General features: G+C 37.1%; 1 protein-coding gene across 1 annotated transcript; it reads left to right on the top strand.

Moving 5' to 3' along the window:
• The first annotated feature begins 12,224 nt into the window (after positions 1-12,224).
• On the top strand, positions 12,225-18,305 carry LOC131857775 (uncharacterized). Its single transcript, XM_059210493.1, has 2 exons — positions 12,225-12,550; positions 18,098-18,305. Exons 1-2 carry the CDS (start codon positions 12,225-12,227, stop codon positions 18,303-18,305), a joined length of 534 nt encoding a protein of 177 aa, XP_059066476.1.
• The last annotated feature ends 1,054 nt before the right edge of the window (positions 18,306-19,359 follow it).

Consider the following 19,359-nt stretch of genomic DNA (forward strand, 5'->3'; position numbering starts at 1 on the left):
TTAATTTTAATTAGAAAAGCGAAAGATGTTTTGAATAGTGAAAAGAAATGATTTCCATTTTGATTTACTTTTATTTTAAAAAAAAAAAAATGCCTAAATTCGAAATTGAAAATTAGGTCAAAAAAAGGGGGTTTCTCATTTAACCTAGTTTTTGAAATATTTTTGGGGGTTCTTTCCTGGGGTCATCTTTTTGGAAAAAAAAAATGGTTTTGGAAGGGAGATTGGAGATTTTGGAAAAGATGGAGTTTTACAGCAGCAGATTTGGGGGCTCATCATCAACAATCCTTCCAGGAAAGCTTGTTGAGGTAGGAATCTCTTTTATCGATTTGTTTGAAGTTGTTTTTAACCAAAAAAAAGGGGGCTTGTATGGTTTTCTTGCAAGTTCGGTTTTCAGATTCACCATTGTTGTCCATGAGTGAGTTTTATTGTAGAAATTTGTAAAAGGGTAGCTTTGTTGGATCTTTGTGAGAGAGGTGAGTTTCCTTGTGCCAAAGATTTTCTTAATGGGTGGGTTATTCAACAATTTCTTCTATTGTTTTGAAACCCTTGACATTCTGGAAAAAGAAAATAAATGGACTGTGATTTTCTTTCAAAGAAAAATGGGGGATTGCTGGAAAATGTTTTAAGTTTGTGTTTCAGACTGTGTGAACTGTTTTGGGGAGTTCTTACCTTTTTATCAATACTTGCATATACTATTTTATAAAAAATATATATTCAATGAGTTAAAAAAAATAATTTTTATGAGGGTATTTCATGACTGGGAAGATTTTCTTTGACTGCACATTTTGGCAGTTTTGTTTTGGCTTGTAATTGTTATTTGTTTTAAAAAAAAAAGAAAAAAAAAAAAAGAAAATAAAACTTCATTACCATCCCATGGCTGGGAGGCAGTCGGTAGCAACTGCTACCAGTTGGTAGCAGCGCTACCAGAGGTAGCGAATTGCTACCAAATGGTAGCAGCGCTACCAGGGGTAGCGGCCTGCTACCATTTGGTAGCAGCGCTACCAATGGTAGCTTGGGTTGCCAAGGGGGGGGCCCACGTGGGTGTCCACGTGGGTACCTTCCCTTTTCTTTTTTGAAAATTAAAAAAAAAGTTTTTTTTTATTATTTATTTATATTTTTTATTATATATAAATTGTTTTTAAAAAAAAGAATTTATATATATATATATAATATATAGAAAAGAAAGGAAAATAAAAAAATGAAAAAAATCAAATTAATAGTTGAATTTAAATTTAGTTTAAGAGATTTAAATTTAGTTTCTCTTATATTATTTAACTCCAAATTATTAAATAATATTTGGATTTTGGATAATCGACACTTAGTAAACCCATACTTTAGTACAAGTTATTAATTTCATATTGATTTTGTCATGCTCGGGCTAATACATATTATTAACATGGACTAAGTATTAATGGTGGATTAATGTGAATTTTTAAATAAAAGTTAATTTATCAAATCCATAAACTTGATCGACATTAATGGTTAAAAAGATATGGTAAACTTGATCGACATTAATGGTAAGATTTGATAAGCTAGTGTTTGGTCATAAGTCGGTCAAGCCCCTAGTTAGGGTACCCTCAAACAAGAGAATCTAGGTTTGTTTTTCTTTTATGATTCAATTTGACCTGCTTCTAAAAGGGATCACTATGTAATAATCAATCGAGGTAGATGTTGAATAGTGTATGTGTTCGCCTAAAGGGCAGAGATGTAAAAGACATGTAAATTATGTAATCTTAACTATATTAAATGCCAGAGGGGTCTTGCAGTTGAGCAGACCCGGAGATGCAGCCCTTTAGGGGTGAACTCCGAGATCATATCTGTGTTATGCGATGTTTTAGTTTCCTTTATTTCATACTTTAAGTTATCATGTATGGTTGTATCTTGCATGTGTATAACGAGAATTAAATGCAGCTAAATCAAAGTGCATAAAATTATTCATCTTGATAAATGTAGTAATCAGGTTCATAGAACATTGTAATTATGATTATGGAAAAATATCTTGTCTATGTTAATTAGAAGTAGTAATAGTGGAAAGAATCTTGTTAGGTTACCATTTTTGGATTAACTTGTTATAAAGCTTGTAAATCGAACGAATGTGAATGGGTAACAAAGTTTGAATTAATGTCATAATTTCTAAATGTGAAATCTAAAGGATGAACATCATATAGGTATTTACCTCCTTATCTTAGTAAATGAGTATCGCCATGTTAATTATATTTCACTATATTGGATAAAATTTATTTAGTTATTTATGTTGTAATCATAACAAATAATCCTTACCAAAATTAACTTGAAAATGGGGTGAACTCAACTAGTTATCCATGTTATAACCCTATTAAATGAATTTCTTTATGATTAGCTAAAATTGAACTAAAAGGGGAAGGTTTCAATTAGTTGTTTATATCTTAATCTTAGTAAATGTATCTTCTCATATTAACTTCATTTTACTAAAAAGAGTGGCATGCAATAAGATAATTATATTTTAATCCTAATGGAAGAACGTCACTATGAACTTTCATTTTAATCCTGTAATGATGAATTTCATCTCGCTAACTATATTTTAATTTAAAGGATGAACTCATGTGTCCTAATACATTTTCACCCTAATGAGTTTAGTCCATCTATTAGCATTATTAAGACTTCAATGAATGAATTGTATGGTTACTTACATTTTATCCTTCATAAAAGAACTACGACTCATAAGTTGGTTATGCTTAAAATCAAATGAAGGAACCTCACTCTATTAATGGAGGTTTAATTCTTAATGAACGAATCTCATCTTATCAACCATACTTTTAATATTTAAGAAAGATATCAAATGTGGGTGGTTATCTTAAAACCAAATGAATGTACTTCGTGATATTAGTCATATTGAACCTTATGGGTGGCCTCTTAGTTTAATTATGTTTTAAAGTGCATTGAGTAAATAACCTCACAATGGCCTCCTATCCACCCAAAATAAATGAACACTTCCTAAAATTCTAAGACGTCAATTCATTGAGCATATATATAATCATGTCTTATGCATTATCCCGTAATTAAGTTATCCATCTTATTGGATCAATTGACGCAAGTTGAGTTAGGTGTAAGGTACGTAATCGTGTCGGGAAACTCCTTAGGTCCGTTTAGCCTTTCGCTGTGTTATCTAGTTTTAGATAACTCCAAAATTATCTTAATGTTGTAACTAATCAGTAATACTCTTAAATATTATTAAAAAAAATAAAAATATTTACACTCTATTTGAGTGTTTTTAACTTAAACCCTTAGGGGTTTCCTGGCGGGGCATTACAGTACTCCACACACAAATCTTAGTGCCAGATTGCCTCACATTCGACATAATGTTTGCACAGTTAGGAACACTACTCTGCAACGACTCACAACATAGATCTTGGTGCAAGACTGCCTCATGTTTGGTGCTTTGTCTGCACACTCAAGAACACTACTCATGCACTCCACCCACAAATCTTGGTGCCAGATTGTCTCACGCTCAACGCTGTATCTACACTCTCAAGAACATTGGCTATGATACGATAATGTAGGGGACTCCCCTTACACACCCAAACACATGCTTTGTTACACTTGATAAAGGGTTACTCCACCCAATATTCATGCATAGCACAACAAAGAAATTGCAAGAACAGAAATATATATACTTTTTTCTATTAATGAAACAAAATATTTAGAACTTACAATGCTTAGCCTCATGGGCTTTTCAAATCATGCAAGCTAGAACTAAAAATTAACTCTCAAATGAAGGAAAATCCTTCTCAACTTCAAATTATCACTCAACTTTGAATGATCACTCCATTGTGGATGATTCACTCAACTTTGGATGATCAATAAGTTTTATCAATTTCGGGAATAGAAGGAACTCTCAAATCCCTTAGTTCTTTTTCCTTTGGCTACTTTGATAAAGGAGGGATAAACTAAAACAATTTGGGGGTTTTGTTGATTCCATGAACAATCAAAACTCTTGACAACATTGATTTTGTCACTTTCTTTTCCATGTGAAAATCCCATCAGCATTAGAACATGCGAGAAGTTGGGCTCCATCTACCTAAAAAATTTACTTTAGCCAAATTCGGACCTCATTAGATTCATGTGAGACCTTAACTAGTAATTGCACCTCCCAATCTTGACTGTTCAATTGTAAATGCTTGCAAAACTAGTTTCCCTTGAAATCCTCATAGTCAATGATCAGGGGTCAACTATGAATTTGATGATCGATTGATTGTTCTAGTAGTTCTAAAAACCACAAAAACCTTTGACCTCTCCATACTTTGCCAAATTTTCTTAAAAAAGAAACTAAACTGAAATTGGGAGCACCCATCAAGCCCTTCAACAAGATGGCCCTTAAAAATATACATGCATTGCCCATTCTAGCCTTGTCAGCGGTCACAACCTCATTAAGAACTAGGTCAATGCTCTTGCAGGGAATAAGAACAGGAACTAACCGGTGGTTCTAACGGTCCCAAGAACCTAATTAGTAGTTCCAATGGTTTTAGGAACCTGATTAGGGCCCCACTTTGTTTTCAAAACTATCAGAAGCTTTGATTGGCCATAACTTGGTCAATTTTTGTTCATTTTTCACCAAATTTGAACTCGAAGTACCTATTTGGAACTCTACAAGATGGAAAATTAGAAGACCCAAAAAATTAGCAAATTTCAAGATATTTAACATTTGGGTAAATAAATAACGTAGGAGATAGGAAAACCATGATGTAATAGCACAAATAACCAAAATACCATAAATATTTCTTAGATTAATTATCAATAGTAAAAAAATCAGGGAGACACAGTGTCAACATTTTAGCGAATTTTACAAAATGTTTTCCTATTAAACATGGGAATCAAGAAGTCGTAGATATCCATTAAGCATAGAGACATAGGGGCGTAACAAAATTTGTAATGGCTTGCTTCAAAACATAACATAATTGGACTTGTGCAAAAGCACGTAGACGAAAATAACAAAAACCTAGATCATATATCCACCTATTGAGAATATAGAGTGTGTAATAATATTTCTTAGAAATAAAAAACAAATAAACTAATATTTATATGAATTTATAAACATGAATACTGTTATTATATTTGCCTCTATCAAAGACAAACCTTCTAAAGGAGTTGATTTCTCTCATACCATAATTTCCTTCATCTCCCAATTGTAGCCATTGAACCTTTCTACCCAATGATGTATTAAACATACATATAGCAACAAGGATTTTTTTTGGAAGTAGGTTAGAATCAAAAGACTCGCTCTTTGCAGAGGAAAACATATTTTACATGCATAAAGGTGCATTACTGTTGTAATAGCTAAGCTCCTCATGGTATGAGTTGAAATAGAAAGAGAATTTTTCCACCTCACATGGTGATAAAAAGAATGTCATATATGTCTATTGACATTCATAGTGAAGCTCTTCCTCATGCACATAAAATATATGTTTTTGAAGCTCAAGCATACTATCAAGTACAACAAAAATAGAGCTATCTTCTTGATACATGTGTTTCTTCTCAACATAATCAAATTTAGTATGTTGATCCCAAGTGAAATATTCAATCTCAAGTAAAATATCTTGTGGAGCATAAAAATGGAACCAAGTAGCTTCAAGACCTAATCCCACTCTCATGTACACACAATGGAATACGAAAGAGCCTAGGGAGATATCTCACTTTGACTACTTCTTGTAGAGAACAAAGAGTGAAGGAATATCTCTTAGGGTTTCTATTCCTTTGTTGTAATGAAGAGTAGATGTGCAAAATGTAATGCCACAATCAACTATGCTAAGAGATGAGAAATGAAGCACACATAAACTGAAAATGTAGATTCTGTCTGAACTGGAATTGAGATATTGAAAGAAGAAATGGAAAATGAATTCAGGGGTGCACCTGTTGCTGAAAATTAGGATAAACTGGGCAGGACCAGGGTGCCACGCCCTGGTCCCTGTCAGGATAGAAAGCTGGAACTTTGGATCTAGGATCCTGAGGGCCCGAGATGCAGAATTGCCACATAAAACTACAAAAATTTGTGGACCAAGGTGCCACGCCCTGGTCCTTGTAAACCGAGACCAAATTTTGATACTGGGTCTGTGTCTGTGTCTTCCGTCAGTTCCAAAAATCGTGTGTGCGTCGGGTTCCTGTACCTGCACCTGCAACTTGAAAAAGGGTGTCTAGGTGGCTATATAGGGTTTTGCCTTAGTCAAACCCTTTGTTTTGGTGGTTTCCACCTTCACAAATAGTTGATAATGTACTGAAATGTGTGCAAGAATCTTGTGTGTATGTAAGATCCTAAACGAAAGTGATAAAGAATCTAGAGTTCTAGGGGTAGAACTCTGGAGAGAAAACCCTAAATGCTTATAAATGTAAATGTAAATGCTTTAAATCACAAATAAACTAAGAGATCTAAAGCATGAATGTAAATCTGCAAATGAAGCTTATACAAAGACATGAAAATAACATGAAACCATACCAAACCCTAAGGGAGAGGTACGAGCCAACCAACAGTTGATGATCTCCTATTATTCTTCAATGTATTCAAAGATCCTAATTGATATTGAAAATTCTTGATGTAGACTTGATGAATGCTTGATTTGCTATTGTAGACTTCACATAACTTGCACTTTCACTTCACAGGAGGCTCCCTCCAAAATTGCTAGATCTGGATCGCTCAAATGAGGAAAGGGAAGTCTATATGTAGGAAACCCTAACTTTGTTTTTGACTTTAGGCTGACCTAGAATCAATATTTTTTCACAAATCTGTAGATTTAAACATTAAAATACTGCCAAAACATGCTCCCGAAATTTCGAGAATTTTTTTTAGGACTAGGTAGCTCCCTCCTTGGTCTAACCAACTTTTCGTCAAATTTTCAGGGAAGCAAGATAATGTGATTTTAAAGAAAATTCCAGAAGGATATGGAAATTTACGATGTCTAGATATGCGAAATCGGGCCTTGAAGGTCAAAATAGGACATAATTATGGTATTTGATGAAATGATTTATTGGAAGAATAAAATAAAAAGGGGCACATTTAATGTAAAGGGCCCAATTTTATGATGTGTAGAGTGATGAAAGAAGACCTTAAATTAAATTAGTTAATTAATTAAATGCTTAAAGAGAATTTGAAATACAAGATGGAAACACACTGAGGTGAGTGCTAACCTAAGAGTGGAATTGTACCACCCAATTAAGGGTGTACAATTTACGATGCTACATTTAGCCCCCACTTTAGTGGTCATATGACACTACGTGCATATGCAAGCTAAAGTACACAAAAGTAAACATTTCATGAAAAAGGATAATATCCATAAGGTGTCGGATGAAGCCCCCGTCGGTATTTGTAGTACACTGTTAGGAACCGCACCCTACAAAACCACTTGTTAGATAAAATCACAAAATCACCTAATGCTTACTAGAGAAATGATGAAACTCGAGGGTAGCTATATGCCCCCCTGTTTTAGCTTGCTTATTAGTGAGGTGAAATAGGGTATCATGTTTACCACATCGAATTGTGATCAAAGGTGATGAAAAATGCTCGCAGCGAGGCTCGATCAAAGCGCATCGTGGAACATTTGGTAATAAAGAGAACTGAATCACTATTCCAATGCTACCAACTATTTAGAAATCGGACTTCTCTAGCTCAAGATATGAAAGATTAAGTAGAAAAGAAAAAATTAGGGTTTCAAAAAAAGATAAAAGTGCATACCTCATAAAAAGTGAAAATGACACTTTCATTTGTCATTTTATCACTTTTTTTCCCCCTATTTGTAGCAAAGGATCCCACATAGCACTCACAATGCCTCGAAGATGACCCGAGATGCCTACCTAGATGGAGATCCTACGACAGTCTGTCATCACTGATCAACCGCTTGACGAGGTGAGTCTACTGAAATACCTTAGTACTTTTTGTTGACTTAGGTTTGACTTTCTAGTGTTGAGGAAATATTAAACTCATATGTGCCCCTAGAAGGGCGCCATGGTCCCACTGGAGCACCCTGGTCCTTCCATGGCATCCTGGTCCCCAGACAGGGTGACCAGGGCTGACATAGGATCAAGCTTTCGATGTTGAATTGATTGATTGAATGATACTGATTGTCGATTTTTTGATTTTGCAGAAACTACCCTATATGCAAGAGCACACTGCCAGGCATACATATCGGAATCTGCGGAGTCAAATTCCCTGATTGTCTCAAGATGATAGAGAGTTGCTTAAGGCAGTAGGGTTGTGGTACATATGTAACATGCCATCCATGAAGTTCCATCCATTGATGCTCATGACACTCATGGAGAGATGGGACATAAACACCTCCACATTTGTCCTGCCAGTAGGAGAGATGATAGTCACACTTGAGGATGTGTACCACATACCGAGGCTATTAGAATCAATGAACATTGAGAGAGGGGGTGAATCAGTGTTTTGCAATTTACAAATTTATTAAACTGATTCTTAAACCACCAGATGCACAAGAATGAAAGTAAAGTGCAAAAACATAAACCAATCAACCACAAAACCATAACACTAGGATTTTTATGTGGAAACCCGGAAAGGGAAAAACCACAGTGGGATTGAGACCCACAATATTATTATACTTTGATCGAGAGTATGATAATATTACAATAGGGGAATGCACTTGCATTTAGGCACACTTCCTAGAGCTCACTGCTCAAATACAAAAGAGGGCTACAACCTCGGAGGACTCATTGTTCTACAGTTGCATTACAAAAGCAATAACAATAACTAAACTGATATATAAAATCTACAAATGCCAAAAAGCAGTTCCGGTTAAGCACAATCTGACTGTCTGCCTTTGTTCTGCTTATCTGCTCTGTTTTGCTGCACAATCATATACTAGAGCACCAAATCTGCATACTGATGCTCATTCGTTCACTACACATCAACATTTTCACATCTACCATATCAAAATGGTCATACAAGTCAATCTTATATATCCGCACCACCAAAAATAGATCTCCAATATGTCGGCTTCATAATATTACAAAATATGAAATGTGTACCAACAAGTCGACTCAATTCGTCCACAAATTCATATGCAGACCTAAACAAGATGATAACAAGCTTCTCACATGTCAGCATAATTACCTCAAACTCAACAACAACCACCAAAATTATCCGAAAGATTTCAGATCACACGTTACATCAACATCAAAATGACTCTATTCTACTTGAATTACCGGAGACCGACCTTCAATCTCGCTCATGAAGCAACATCGGATACTAGGATTACAAAATAAGCTGCCTCGAACCTCGAATCATCTGCCTCTATTACCGCAACCATAGTTATGCAACCAAAATCAAGATCTGGACAATATACTCATACTCTGTCGGATACTGTATTCCACCTTCTAGACTTATAGCTAATGAATAATACAACTTCTGGTAAATCAAATCTACATATACCAGATATGATTTCTTAACTAAGTTACACCAATGACAACTCCTAAACATCTCTCATGCATCAATCTTCACCAAAATAGTGTCTCTTGCCAACATAGGCTTCCCATTAGAGGTCATACGATGAAATATCAGACAAGTCGTTCACCATCTTCTTTTAGGAGAGAGTGGATGCATTGCATTGGGAGGCCCATGCCCAATGAGGCTGAAGGGCGGATTATGATTTACTGACTACTAAATCCTACTAGTGCCATTCTACTCATGAGGAGACTCATGATAGACACAATGGGGCCAACCATATGCCCTAATGGACAAGGCAGTCACATGCATGGCGGTCTCACTTATGCTATCCGAGTGATGGAGGAGTGATAGACATCGTTCTCTTGGGGACGGAGCATGTTGGCCCATCTCTACCATGAATTGGGAGAGTATGTCTACAGTGAGGGATGTAGTTTGATGACATGCACCCTTCTATAGGTTTGGATGTTCAAGCATATCACATGCACTAGGCCAACATGAGTACTAGTTGATGTTGGTTCACAGGAACCTAGAGCATATGCATACCCGCTCACTGGACCATAAAAAAATGGTGACTTGATGCATTGGAGGATTGTGATTGATAGATTGAGATCAGATGTCATCACATAGAGGCCATACCAGCACATGACCACATGGTCAGGCAAGTGCCATAAGCTTTGCCTTATGCAGAGAAAATGCTACCTTGAGGGGTGCCACAACTATATCGTAGTCCCATTCTACTTTGACTGATTCAGGCAACAATTTGGCCTAGAGAAGGGTGTTCCATCAGATGTGCCGATCTTTATACGCCACTCTCGAGTGATCGCGAGACCGAGAGCAGTTCTTAGGCCTTCTAGTGATGAGATTGAGATGATAGATTCAAATGATTATGATCGAGATGTCGCGGTCCCCTTTAATGATGATATGGTAGCTCACCATAGGTACATCACATGGTGGGATAGGAATTACCCTGGAGCCCTATTTCCTTTAGACTATCTGAGGGGTAATCTCGGGCCATGGAGGTGATCAGTGGTGTAGGGGCACCTATGGGTCCAAGGGACTTATCAAGAGTTTGTCATTTATTGTCATGTTTTGTTGTTCATTTGGGATGTAATAAGGTATTGAGGACCATTTTGAAACATTTTGAAGTCATTTGAAGTCACCTTGTTGTTGGCCATTTGGAGGAATTGATTATGTGTTACATTGATGTTTATAGGAGTTGATAAAATACAACACCACAGGAGCCCAAATAATCTCTGCAAGCTGGAAAAACCTGTTACAAGGAGAAGCAATGAAGCAAATCACAGAAGGAAAGAATACATAGGAAAAATATGCTCCAAAAGATGAGAGCTCAATAATCTCCAAAATGTATTGTCAATAATAATCCTTCTTCATACAATGAAAAGAAAGAACTCAACCTTTAATAGGTCAAAAAACCCTAAAAAGGGAAAACCTAGGTTTGCACATAATAATTAATTATATGTAGCTAAAGTTAGCTTAAGTGTAAAAGAGATAAAGGGAACTTAAATAATTAAACAAATATTGTTTAATTAATCAAGTAAATACTCGAATACTTTAACACCCCCCCTTAAGCTAGACTTAGGGAGAAACTAAAACCTAGAACAGCTACTGAAAGCAATAAAGATGGGTCTTGGCAACAAGGCCTGATCAGGAACCCAAATACAATGAAATCTCTATGAACTGGAGAAATAGAGAAAACCACGTGGGAACAAAACTCTACTCCAAAAAGACATAGAAAATAATACCACTGAAGCATGAAGAACCTACAAACTCTGTCGAAGAATAACTGCTGATCTGAAGAACCTCCATTGAAATAAAACATGACCAGGTAGAGAGGACTGTAATCTACATGAGTGCCCTCAAATGACACTACTCGAATCAGATGGCAAACAAAGGCAAACAACTGAACTCGAAGATACAGATGGCATGAGACACCAAAGCCTGAAGAGCTGATCAATCAAACCATGGAAGCATTAGAACCAACAGGATAAACCTCCCCATAATGTGGAAGTGGGAGAGGGACATGAACACTGAAAAGGACAACCAAAAAAACTGCATGACGAAGAACCAAGAACATCAAAGGTGCTAAGATACATCATCATGAGGCGAATGTCGTGGAAGCAACACTCACTGGACAAAGGAAGATGGCAAACAACAGGCAAACATCAACCCCCTCATGGCACTTGATCAATAGTGCATGTACAACAAGACACAAGATATGCAAGATTCCAAGTAAACAATGCATGATGACACTTTATCTCAGTGCATTTGCATAAATACAAGCTACAATGATAATAAGACTGGAAATAGAAACGTGAACCAAAATAGAGACACCCTACTCAGAGAAGAGATCCCAAGACCTGAAACAACCACGATATCCACCAAAGTGCTGAAAATAAAAAAATTGAATAAAATATGCATGGAGTAGAATCTGGAAATAAAACTTAGATGGCTGAAAGTACACAGCATACGTTTTCCAAAAATATAAAGTTTTCAAAAAACGGAGGTCGGATGCTCATTCTATGGCTCCCAAAGTGCAAAAAATAGACCTCACTTTGTCTGGAAAAAAACATAGTCAAATAGAAAAATTGGAAAAAATTACCAACACCATGAGGTCGGCCTCAGAACCAGCTTTCCGACGTCTATTCATTTTCGAAAAAATGACTCTGTATGCTCAAGATAGAGCCAAAAAACCAAACCCCCTCTTGAAAAAGCCAAAAAAGGGAGTCTGGGGGCTTGTTTGGGCGGAGGTGGCCAGGGAGCGGCGCTCCGGTGGCGAATGGGTGGTGGCCCGGTGGCTGGGCGGAGCGGAGCCAGGTGGCCGGGCGATGAAGTGGGCCAGGCGGCGAAGGAGGCCGGGCTGGGAGCTAAAGGCGGCGGCTGGGGTATTCCGACGGTGGAGGAGGCCGGGGAGGGCCGGCGGTGGGGGCCGGGAGGTGGCAGCTGGGGAGTGGGGGGCCGTAGGTGGTGGCGGGATCGCCGGAGGTCGACAGCGCGGGGTTGCTGGAGGGGGCCGAGCTGGAAGGGGGCCGGAGAACGACGCCGACAGGGGGCCGGGGACCGGCGGCGCTGCGTACGGGCCTGCAACATGGCAGGGGCCCCACGGTACCCTGCGTACCGTGGGAACCCCCCCATCAAATTTTTGCCAAAAAAACAAAAACTTTTGTTTTCTAAAAAACCCTTTTTTTTCCTTTGTTTTTTTTGTAAGAATTTTTTTTTTAAAAGCAAATTTCGGCCTGCATGCCGTAAAAAGGCAAAAAAAATTTTAAATTTTTTTTCTCGATTTGCATGCCAGGGCGGAACGGCCTGGATCTGGAGAAAAAATACTCCTAGAGGCTCAGGAACCAAAATAGGTCAAATTTTATATGACCATAGGGGTTTTTGGGCCTTCTGAGAACGATGGTGAGGTCCGTTTAGGCCCAAAGTGCTTAGAAAAAAGGTGAAACCCTAGGTGCATAAATTTTTTTTTGAAACCCCAGATCTGCTTCCAAAGCCAAAAATCTCAAAACAAGAATAGGTAGCTGCAGATCTAAAGCTCTGATACCATATTGGAGTTGAGAAAATACAACACCACAGGAGCCCAAATAATCTCTGCAAGTTGAAAAAACCTATTACAAGGAGAAGCAATGAAGCAAATCACAGAAGGAAAGAATACATAGGAAAAATATACTCCAAAAGATGAGAGCTCAATAATCTCCAAAATGTATTGTCAATAATAATCCTTCTTCATACAATGAAAAGAAAGAACTCAACCTTTAATAGGTCAAGAAACCCTAAAAAGGGAAAACCTATGTTTGCACATAATAATTAATTATATGCACCTAAAGTTAGCTTAAGTGTAAAAGAGATAAAGGGAACTTAAATAATTAAACAAATATTGTTTAATTAATCAAGTAAATACTCGAATAATCTAACAATGTTTTGTCATTGATGTCAACACTAGCTGTTTTGGATTCTTTACCAACACTCTTCTAGTCCCGGTAGGTTGTGTGGTTTTTGGTTGGATTGGATTCGACATGATCTGGTATGATTTGGGTATGGAATTGGCTTACTCATGTTCATATTCAGTCAATCGGTTTTGGTCTGGTGATCAGATGCTATCCTATTTGCTTGGAAGCTTGGTTTGTGGTTCCAACGAGGGTTTCACCGGTAGAGCTTTGATAAAGATCTTTGATGATATGCATAAGTAGTGTTGGTGTAGCTTCTGGTATGGATTCAAGATGCTGATGGTGATCATGTTTGAGACTTGGTGGATTGGGATCATTGCTTTAGCGTGTGGACCTACATTGGGTCTCGGTGTTATTAGGTTATGGACCGACTTAATGTAACATGTGGATTGGACCTCTCGATATGTTTCCCAAATGTCTTATGAGTTGGATATTATTTGTTTGGTCTAAGACCAACATGCTTTGTAATTATGTAATTGGTTTATTGTTTGGTGGCCAATCTGATTATTTTTGGTTGATAATTAGAGATCGCATTAGGTTTATGTAAGAGAATTTAGTCCTCTGGTATTGAGCTTAACTAGAATTGTACTCAGGCATAGGAGATGCTATCTTTGCAGTTCATTCATTTCTCCGAGTTGTAGTCTGGATTTATATGTAGTCAGTGAGACTCCTTTTGTGATGAGCAGTGCACTCTAGGTTGTTGGCCTTCCTGCAAGTGTAGGCCCCTCAATTGGAATTCACATACTTACTGTAGAAGTATTATCTAACCGTGGGTAGGCTTCCCACTATGGTTATTCCCTTTACCGGGTTTTCCACGTATAAATCTTGGTGTCATGTAGATGATATTTATTCTCTGATTATTGTTTATTCTTAATTGGTTTAACTGCTATTTCGGTATTTGGTTTAAGCATTTCAGTAAGATGTCTTGGGTTCTGGTATTAAAGTTTTAATTGCTAAATATTCTGGTAATCTGTGACAACTGATTCACCCCCCCCCCCTCTCAGTTGTCTTTCGGTTATTTGAAATGTCTAACAATTGGTATCAGAGCTTTGGTCCTCTCTACAGAAATCTTAACCGCTCGAGGAAGATCCTATGGTGACTAATAGTTCAAGTTCATCTGGAGCTATCTTTCAGAGAGACATTCCTACGCTTGAGGGAACAAATTACGCAATATGGAAGATTCCGATGGAGACTCATCTGAGATGTCTTGGTAAGGAGATTTGGGAGATCACTTAGAATGGTGCTACACCTCATAATCCGATATCTAGCGATCCTCCTCCGGCAAACTTGGATAAGGAGCTTGAGAATGATTATAGAGCAAGAGAAGCCCTTTTTGTGCACTTTCTGATCAACAAATAATGGGATTAACTGACAAATCATCTGGAAAGGCTATATGGGATAAGTTGAAGACTCTAAATGAAGGTGAACCTACTATTAAGATTTCTAAACTTGATGATTACCGGGTGAGGTATGAAAATCTAGAGATGGAAGAAGATGAAAGGATTACTGCATTCATGGAAAGGGTAAATGAGATTGTTATGGGAATTCAATGTTGTGGTGGAACTCTGAGTGAAGATGAAATAGTTTATAAAGTTCTGAGAGCCTACCACCGACTTACAAGATGAAGGCTACTACAATTAATTAATTGAGAACAATGGCTAATACTTTTGTCAACAAAGATACCTTGGTTGGGAAATTATCTTCTTTTGAGCTTGAAGAATTTGGACCTTCTGGAGCTGTGAAGTCTTAACCTTCTTTTCATGCATCTGCATCATCAATCGGTAAGAAAGATTGGAAAGCTTCAAATGAAAAGGAATTGGATGATATGAAGAGAGAATATGATGAGTTTGAGCAACTTGTAGCATTGTTTTCTAGAAGAGTACCTAAAGGACCAGTAGGAAGTAAGTATGAAGGAAAAGCACCTTTTAAATGTTTTGCATGTAATAAGATTGGTCATTTTGCATCTAGATGTCCTGAAAGGAATTCAAGATTTGAAGAAAAATTTAGAAGATCTTTTAAGCCTAACCCTGGATATCAGAACAAGTATAAGTACAGGAAAAACAAAGACAAATCATGCTACATAGCAGATGAAGAAGGTGTTACTGATTCTGATGATGAATCAACAAAAGACTCTGCTAGTAGTTTCAACAATGGGAAGGAATGGGTGTTCCTGGCTATCAAGGAAGATGTTCTGGCACTAGAAGAGAATGTACCTGAAGAGAAGACACTTGCTGGTAAAATTGAAGACAAGGATGAATGGGTAATTGACAGTGGTTGTTCACATCATATGACTGGAGATAAAATAAATTTTCTATCTTTGCAAGAATTTGATGGCGATCTGGTTAGATTCAAAGATGACAAAGCATGTATGATCAAAGGAAAAGGAACTATATCATTGGATGGTAAGAACAATACTAATAATGTTTATTTTGCTGAAGGTTTAAGGCATAATCTTTTGAGTGTAGGACAATTGGTGGATAAGGGATTTCAATTACAGTTCAAAGATGGAAAATGCAAAATCATTAACATATATGGTTTGGAGATTGCAACCGGTACACAGACAAAAGGTAATTATTTCATTTGAATTCTGGTGAGAAGACATGTTTGATTGCACAAATTGATAAGAGTTGGCTATGGCATAAAAGGCTATGCCATGTGAATTTTGATTGCATTGTGAAGATCAGTTCAACTAAGGCAGTTAGAGATATACCTAAGATTGTGAAACCCTATAATCCAGTATGTAAAGAATGTCAAATGGGTAAACAGGTCAAAACCTCTTTTAGGAGTATGCAAGATAAATCTAATGATATTCTTGATCTTATTCATACTAATTTGTGTGGCCTTGCTAGAGTTAAAAGTTTTCAACGTGATAGATATTTTATTCTAATCATTTATGATTATTCTAGAATGATGTGGGTTACTTTTCTAAGGGAGAAATCTGAGGCTTTTGAAAAGTTTAAAATCTTTAAAGCTAAAGTTGAGACAGAGACATGATTGAAGATTAAATGTTTGAGGTCAAATCATAGTTGAGAATTCAAATCCGGTGAGTTTAATAACTTTTGTGAGAGGAATGGTATAAGGAGATAATTTTCTGCTCCCTGGACACCTCAACAGAATGGATTTGTGGAAAGGAAGAACAAAACTATCTTGTATGCTACTAGAACAATGATGATGGAAGCTAGTCTACCTCATATCTATTGGAGAGAAGCAGTGAGCACAACGGTTTATACATTCAACATAGTACATATCAAAGGAGAAACTGGTAAGACACCTTATGAATTATTGTTTGGCAATACACCTATAGTTAAGTATTTCAAAATATTTGGTAGTAAATGTTATATCAGGAGAGATGATATCATTGGAAAATTTGATCCTAGATGTGATGAAGATATATTTCTTGGTTATTCTAATGAAAGAAAGGCATATAGATGTTATAACAAGAGATTGCAAAGAATTGTGGAGAGTGCTAATTTCAAGGTGGATGAGTTGAATAGAAGTCAAATCAAAGTTTATGAGCAAGAACCGGCGGTGCAAATGATTATATCTGAACTGGTAGCATAACACGTCAAAGGTGGTTAAATGACTAAACACTTAAAAATATGGTTAGAGCTATTGGTTTTTGAGGTTAAATAGACCACTCAAGTGTTGAGGAGGGTTTGGATGGTCTGTTTGTACAAAGAACTCATCATATTGAATGAATTGAAAGACAATTTCTCTACAATTTTTGCAAAAATTATGCTATTTCCCTCATAACTTCTCTGTACGGTCACTCCAGAATGTGCAAGTGGATTCATTGGAAAGGGCTTTGAGTTACCTTTCATTTGAGATCATTTTATTTTTTTTCATGGTGTTTAGAGCATTCTACAAGCCGATTTCTCAAAACTGGACTAAAACCCTAAGTGTTGGGGTTTTGAAGATGAATAATGCATAACTAGCCAATGCATCAGTGGCTTGACTCAAGACTTGGTTGAATGGTATGCGTATTAGTGCTCCATATGGGTTTTGGTCAGTTTTTGCAGAGGAGTTTGGAGGGTGATTTGAGTACTTAACATCCTCATGGTTTGAGCCAGTTGGATAGGGTTGGAAGAAGTGTTGAAAATTTTGGTACCAAAATAAGTGGGATAACCTTAAAATATGTTAAATAATTTTATATTTGATATGTCCTTGCATTCCATCTTGGTTGTGCAAGTTGGTAAAGTGTTTATGGGGTACCTCTAGTGCAATTGGAGACCTAATAGGGCTTTTGGAGGACTGTAACAGTCAATTTTTGGACACTTTGGTCCAAAAAGCCATATCTTGATTTTGAAATATGTTTGAGAACTTCGAAAAGGGTATTTGGAAGTAGTTTATTTTTGTGCCTAAGGTCAGTGTGTCAAAAGATATGGCCAAAAATATCTCCGAGTAGGACTACTAGGACCTAGACACCCCTAGAGAGCCAATGGTGTGGAATGGCCTAAAAAGGCTTGTTTCAAAGGTGATTTTAGTTGATGTGAGTCCATTTAAGTTTGCGGATATTATGGTATTCCTTCCCTTAACCTTGCAAGTGTATTTTGTTGTGTTGTCTCAAGTTGCCACATTGTGAGACTTTGTCAAAAGTTGAGAACCTTGGGTTGAGCAACCTAATGTGTAACCTTGAGTTTGAATCTTGAAACCACAGTCTTGGTGATTTTTTAACCCTCTCAATCCATTTTTATTAATTATCTAGCTCCGCTAGTGAGGATCACGAGACATTTGAGGACCCGAGTGATAGAGACACAATGGATCACCAGGATGAGAGAGAGGATGAGAGAGAACATCAAGAGATGGAGGATGATGATGATGGTGATGGAGATATCGGTGGGGAGGGAGGTCAGGGTGGGGATGATGAGGATGATTATTCAAAGGAAGGAAGAGAGGGTGAGAAAAAAGAATAGGAGGAGGAGGAAGAGCATGAGGAGAGGGAAAGAGAGGAGGAAGATATTTGTCATCACTCAGGAGATGACACCATAGCCCTAGATCCACCAGTAGTGTCAGTTAGAGGAGAGGAGGTTGATATCGGGAGACCTACCTCGAGCTTACACCGATCATCTCCCACAGTACCACCTAATGGAGTATGGAGGCACTACGAGCGTGGAGAGGGCAACAACTCCTGATCAGAGATGGCCGTGACACATGATCCACACTGGAAGACGAGGAATCCAAGTAAGGGTCCTTTACTTAATTGAGTTATTTGGTCTTTATTCCCTCTTCTACAGTCGGAGTACATGAGTGGTGATCTCTTATCTAACAGACCCTAACTGATATCGTCATTGTTTCATGCATACCCTGGTCCTCACAGATCATGCATAGACCATAGAGGAGTGTCTAATGACACAAGGATCTATTCAAATTAGTTTGAATAGAGCTAGAGATCAAACGAGAAGTGGAGGAAAGGCTACATCGCGAGCTAGGAGAGTCCCGAGTGGAGTCAGCCATGTATCGAGGCATAGTCATGGATCAAGATCGGAGGAGCTCTTCCAAGAGTCACTCATGGTCCTCGCCCTGTTATACACCCATGGGACCACCATGACAGGGACCAGAGGGCTCGAGTAGCCACCAACCATAGTATATATATATATATATATATATATATATATATATATATATATATATATATATATATATATATATATATATATATATATATATGATGATTTTGGTCTCAATGTGTTCTTTTAATTTGCAAAAAACAATGCATGTATATTGCTTTGATTTAAAGTAACAAATTTTGAAATGTACATGTATGTCTAATTTAATTCTCATGTGATTGATTTCTCAATACCCTATGATTAAATTGATACATGTGTGATCTAATTAAACAACTAAGTATTTAATTAAATACAACATTGATGATGTAAAGAAACATGTTTAAGTTAAGGACTAAATAACTAATGTGATCTAATTAAGGGTTTAATTAAACACAACATGATGTATCCTAACTCCAAACAC

Source organism: Cryptomeria japonica, chromosome 8 (assembly GCF_030272615.1).
Source record: "Cryptomeria japonica chromosome 8, Sugi_1.0, whole genome shotgun sequence".
NCBI lineage: Eukaryota > Viridiplantae > Streptophyta > Pinopsida > Cupressales > Cupressaceae > Cryptomeria > Cryptomeria japonica.